The 6,000-nt window shown below is 47.8% G+C and overlaps 1 protein-coding gene across 2 annotated transcripts in view; it reads left to right on the top strand.

Annotated features, from left to right (window-relative positions):
* The first annotated feature begins 546 nt into the window (after positions 1-546).
* Tmem260 (transmembrane protein 260) overlaps positions 547-6,000 on the top strand; it is a 51,364-nt gene continuing 45,910 nt past the window's right edge. For both annotated transcript variants that reach the window (XM_070032887.1, XM_070032893.1), the window contains exon 1: positions 547-776. In XM_070032887.1, coding sequence (XP_069888988.1) covers positions 617-776 — 160 coding nt within the window. In that variant the 5' untranslated portion in view covers positions 547-616. The remainder of the gene's footprint in view (positions 777-6,000) is intronic.

Here is a 6,000-nt window from a genome sequence, read left to right as displayed (position 1 = left end):
CACCGCTCTCTGAAAACGACCCAGTGATTAAATAATTAGCACACGGATCCATTGTTATTTGCAATAATGCACATGGTTGTAAATAATCGCTATCAACGTATTCACTGCCATACATAATTACGACTAGGAACTGCTCTAAGGCCAAGTCCTGTTTTCACAAGGACCTGAGTTCAGGGCTGCAGACGCGGGCTCTTTTGTGCAGTTCCACCCCGCACCACAGGGGGCAGACTAACTCTTTCTCGCTCGCGGTTTTCCGCTTTGCGTCAGTCTCTGTCAGAACCAACCAAGTCGATGCGACGGGGGGAGGGAACCCTGCCATGGGGCGGACCCAAGCCTGCTTCTCAAGCCAGCCTCCCCTCCAGATCACCGGGGACTTTGCACCCACACTGCGCGAGTGCAAGCAGTGGTGGCTGGTGACTAGAACACTCTCCCAGCTCGTATGTCTCGAGGGTCTGGAATTTTCGCTCCCCCCCATGGTTGGGCGCGGAATGGTACATTCCTGCCGGCGGGGTCCCCCGGAAGCCGCCGCGGCCGGGGACGCCCAGTGCCAGCCCGAGGGCCGGGGCTGGCGGCGTCCTGGTGGTTCTGTGTGGTTGTGGTTCTTCCGTCGTCGTCCATGGGTCTCCATGGTGACGGCAGGGCCCGGACCCGGGGACCGGCAGCCCGAGTGGGGCCGCGGGGTTCCGGGGGCCTCCGCGGCGGCGTGGCCGTGTTCGCCGCCGTGGCCGCCGTGTTCACGCTCACGCTGCCCCCCTCGGTGCCGGGGGGAGACTCGGGTAAAGTACTCTCGGGTCGCCCCACCGTCCTTGGCCCCTGCGCCGCGCGATCGCCGTGCTGGGCGGGGGTGGGGGGGGTGGGGGGGCCCTGCTCCCGCCGCGGGGTCCGGCCTCCGCCATCCAGCGGGGCTGGCACCTCTGGCTGCGGGGTCGGGGGGGGTGGGGTGGGGTGGGTGGGTGTCGCCTGTCCGGCGTGAACGACCATCTCTCCCCACACCGGCCCCGAGGGCACCGTGTTTTCCCACCGGAGCAATACAGACAGTGGCGGGACGTTGTCTTGGAAGAGGGGCTCCGAGCGGACACACGCGGGATCGAATCCCCCCCCCCCCCCTTACGTCTGGGGCTGGAGCCTTTCCGCTCCGAGGCTGGCGCGCTCCCGCCTGAGCCACAGCTCCACGTGTGGCTTTTTGCTGGTTACTGGCAGCCCAGAGGCCTCACTGACTTTTCTGCCCGGGCTGGCTTCGATCCGCGATCTTCGGATCTCAGCCCCCTGGGTTAGCAACAGGTGTGTGTGTCCAGTTGAGTTGAGTGAACGGAGGCCGTGAGAGAGGGAAGCGTGATTCCGAAAGGTCAGGAAAGGTTTCCGAAGCGGGTGTGGTCAGAGGAAGCCTGGATCTCCAGGAGGACCCAGCCAGGCCCCCCCCCCCCCCCCTTCTCTGGAGGAGAACGCTTTAAAAAGCGGCCGCCAGAGGCAGTGTCAGGCGTGACTGGAGGGACGTTCAAATCCCACGGATCTTTTCCCTATTTGACACCACAGGCAAGTTCCTGGGTTTGTTTCACTCCGGGATGAAGTAGCCGCTAATGTTGTGTAGAACGGTGTGATTGCTTCAGGCCTGAATCTACGTCCTAGAAGATGAACCATCTTTGGACGCAGACAAGGCTAACCTATGTGTAGTGACTGAAGCACAGTGTGTGTAGGCCAGAAATGTGGGTTCAGGTACTACTACTTGGGGGCAAGGTGGCCGTGGGCCGGGGGCTGAAATTCCAACAGCCTCAGTTTGGGGAGCCTTTGATCTAAACTCAGGCTAGTTGTGGGCCTTACCATAACATAAGGGAGCTGACTTCTGTCAAGAGAGAGGTAGGGCTTCGCTGTGACACCTCTGTCACTTTGTAACTTAATCCTGGAAGTGATCCGCCACGGCCCTATTTGTGGGAGTAAGTCCAGCTCACAATGAAGGGAGGCAAGGATTACACAGGTAAGGATCAGAGGGGTTGGGATTATTGGGAACTGTCTGCCACACTGAGAATCTTTGATTCTCCTGTCTTCAAGTCATCACCTTTCCTCTTCCTTTCAGCTCCTATAAAAACCAGAAAGGGTAATTAGTATAGCAGGAGATGGCATTACAGGCCTTCCAAGATTAGTACCAATGATGGGAGCAGCTGTATGATTTCAAGTACTTGGACATTAGAGTGCATTTCTCTGGCACCTATTAAAAATATTTATAGCTACATAGGGTTATTTGAGCCTGAAAGACAAGGGAGGAGTGACTAATAATAAACTAACATTTACTGTGCTCTTACTATTTGTCAGGCACTATTCCAAGTGCTTTTTATGGGTTTTTAGCTCTCCCAGCTAATTTACCAGGTAGGTACCATTATTATCTTCCTTGTAGATGAGAGATTGCCAAGACTTAAATTACGTGCACAGCCAAAGCTAGTAAGTAAAGGCTGCCAGGAAAAGAACCCAGATAAGTTGACTCTAGAACATGCCTTTTTTGTTCAGCAATATTGGAGTCTGGACTCAAGGCCTTGTGCTTGTTAAGCAGGTGCTCTTATCACTGAGCCACATTCTCAGTCCTTTCTACTTAGGAATCTTTCAGGTAGGGTCTCACATTTCCACTGGGGCTAGCCTCACACACCTCCTGCTATAGAACTCCTTTTGCTTCAACTAAGATTCTAAAAACACCATGCCACATATACTCAGCTTATTGTTTAAAATGGAATCTTGCTAATTTTTTGTCTGGAATGGCGTCAAACCATAAACCTCTTTAATCTTTGCCTTCACAATAGTTAACATTATAAGCATGAGCCACCACATCTAACTTACAGCCCTTCTTCCCTCCCTCCCCTCCCTCCCCTCCTCCCCTTCCTCCCCCCTTCCCTTCCCTTCCCCCCTCCCTCCCTCCCTCCCTCCCTCCCTCCCTCCCTTCCTTCCTTCCTTCCTTCCTTCCTTCCTTCCTTCCTTCCTTCCTTCCTGTGCCCCAGTCCTGGACCTTGAACCCTGGGTCTGGGTGCTGTCCCTAAGCTTCTTTTGCTCAGGCTAGCTCTCTACCATTTGAGTGACAGCTCCACTTCTGGCTCTTTCTGTGATTAATTGGAGATAAAGAGTCTTTCAGTCTTCCTGCTCTGGCTGGCTTCTAACAGTGATTCTCAGATCTCAGACTCCTGAGTAGCTAGGATTATAGGTGTGAGCCACCAGCACCCAGTTTAGAGCATACTTTCTTAATATCTAATTCTTGTCAATTTTTTTGAGATTCCTTGTTAAATTCACCATCACATGCACAGTGATATTTAAAGTCTATGTTTAGGGGCTGGGAAGGTGGCTCAGTGGTAGAGCGCTTGCCTTGAATGCCTGAGGCCTTGGGTTCAATTCCTCAGCACTACATAAGCAAAAAAGAAAAAAGCTGGAAGTGGCGCTGTGGCTCAAGTGGTAGAGCGCTAGCCTTGAGCTGAAGAGCTGAGGGACAGCGCCCAGGCCCAGAGTTCAGGCCCCACGACCGGACCCAAAAAAAAAAATAAAAAATAAAAACTTTAAAGTCTATGTTTAATCTGATGCTAAAAGTAGTTATTTTTAATGTGTGTATGTTCATTTTAGAGAGTGATTAATAAACCTTTCCAATTATATACCCATATGGAAAAGTTGTTTGACATTTTGACCACTTTGTTTATATGTTGAGTGTACTGCCCTTTATGTTTCTGAATTGTACTTTCTATCAATAAACAGAACACAGCTCAAAACCAAAATAAAGCATGTAGTCTTCTTCTTAAGTCAAGCTCTGCACCACAAATCCTTCACATCATGAGTGTGGCATTGCTGTCGCGCTACTGGACATATACAGTTCTTACATGGGGAAGGTGGGACTATAGCCTTCACTAAGTTCCCTATCTGTAGTTCGAAGGTAGTGTTGGTTTTTTGTTGATCGTGGGGCTTGAACTCTGGGCTTGGGTGCTGTCCCTATGCTCTTCAGTTCAAGGCTAGCACTCTACCACTTGAGCCACAGCGCCACTTCCAGTTTTCTAGTGGTTTATTGGAGATGAGTCTCATGGACTTTGCTTCCTGGGCTGGCTCTGAACCGTGATCCTCAGATCTCAGCCTTCTGAGTAGCTAGGATTACAGTGTGAGCCACCGGTGCCTGGTAAGTTAGTGTTTTTTTTAACAGACCAGATCTATGTCAATGTAGTAATATGATTTAGTAAACATACAGAGGGGAGCTGGTTATATAAATTTTAGGAATCTTCAGACAACTCTTGAGCTTGATGCCAATTTGTATCAAACTTGATACACTACGAAATTGCCTGGGAAACCGAGTCTCAGTGCCAGGATCTTACATTTAGGAACTTTGGGGTTCCAGAGAGGAGTCCTTCCATCAAAAACAAAATAAGCATAAATAGCCTTAGGATTTAAGTTTGAGGAAGTCCCTTTGTAGAAAGTTGGGAAAAAGCAAGAACTCAGGAGGACCTGGGTTTGCTTGTTTGTTTTTACTACTTAATCTCTTAAAACTATTCAGACACAAAAAGAACCTTGATTTCTAAGGTGCTTGTGAATATTTCAGAAGACTGGAAAAAATAACCCTTAATATAAGCAATATGATGTGCCTGGGTGACCTCCCAGGGCTTCTGAAAGGAAAGTAAGTTTCGGAGTAAGGAGGCTACAGATTTGATGTGTCCTCTTGTCAGCTCTGTGCCAGAGGAAGGACAAGCAGTGATGTCTTGGCTGGATCCTGACACAGATAAGAAAATGTTTCTTGAACTTGGTGGAGAGGATTGAAAACAACTAGCCAGACTGTTATGCAGCAATCTCAGTAAGAGTGAAACAGACTTGGGCAGGTTCTTGGAAGGAGGAAGAAGTGATTGATTCTGGTGAAACAGGCTGGGAAAGGAGGTGTGTGTGAGGGGAGGTGTCATCAAGAAGGTGATGATTGAACAAGGCTTTAAAGGACATGGGAAACGTGGCAGCTGAGAAAATGAGTGATAAGAGAAGTGAAAGGGGTCACTCCAGAAACACGGGATAGTCAGATCTCATGGGGTGAGTGAGCCTCAGTCATATGGATCTAAACCTGCCAATGACACTTGGAAGCTATAGACAGCTTAACTGGTTTGCTGAAAAAAAATCTGAATATAATTCAGTAATAGAGCAGCCACTGAGAAATTTCTGGATAGAGTCCAGCCCATTTTCTTTATGGTATGGGCAAGAGAGTGGCAGACACCAGTAATCAACTGAAGGACATTTGTTCGTACTTGCTAGATGCAGGCCAAAGGAGGTAAAAGTCCTCGTTAGAGCTGAGACAGTAGAAATGAAAACCAAAATGTTAGTACCTATTGAAGGATAGGAAATGTATGTTAGTACTTTTCCCACTAGGTAGTTGTAAGTTTCACAAATCAGTATTGACTGATGTCTTTCATTGTTCGGTTCCATACTATACGGAGATGACTCAAGTCATCTCTGTGCTCAGAAAACTTAGAATATTAATAAATGGGAATTGAATTATTACATCGTAGATTTTTAAATAACTACCAGCAGTGAGGAACTTTATACATACAGACTAGAATGATCAAATGGTTGTTAAATATAAGAGAAATGACTGAAAAACCTGGAAGAAGATTGTTTAAAAATGTTGAAATGTAACCTAATTAATGTAGGCCCTAAGTTACCCAGATGCTAGTTATTAGGGCAGTATGGCACATTTTATGTGGGGGCTGGACCTCAGACCTCTGCAACCTTGTATATTATACGAGTGTGCTAGTATAGACTGTGCTAAATTCTTGAGAGAATATTACATGAATATTAAAGCATTTTCATATTTCTAAGTGGCTATAACCTTCAGAAGAGAAGAAATTAGCTTAAAAAAAATGAGTAGTCAAGGTGTATTTCCACTGACCAATTATTAAGACCTATGAAAGATAGGTTTGTTCAAAAAGACCTAAGGGAGGAAGTATTCTTAGACTTATTTCATGCTGTTAAATCTCTACAGATTTACAGTTTTATCCAGTCAAATTAATGCAA

The sequence above is a fragment of the Dipodomys merriami genome, unplaced genomic scaffold (assembly GCF_024711535.1).
Source record: "Dipodomys merriami isolate MVZ:Mamm:240054 unplaced genomic scaffold, mDipMer1.0.p SCAF_1, whole genome shotgun sequence".
Lineage (NCBI taxonomy): Eukaryota > Metazoa > Chordata > Mammalia > Rodentia > Heteromyidae > Dipodomys > Dipodomys merriami.
Note: the sequence above shows the minus strand (reverse complement) of the source record. Positions and strands in the feature narration are given on the sequence as shown.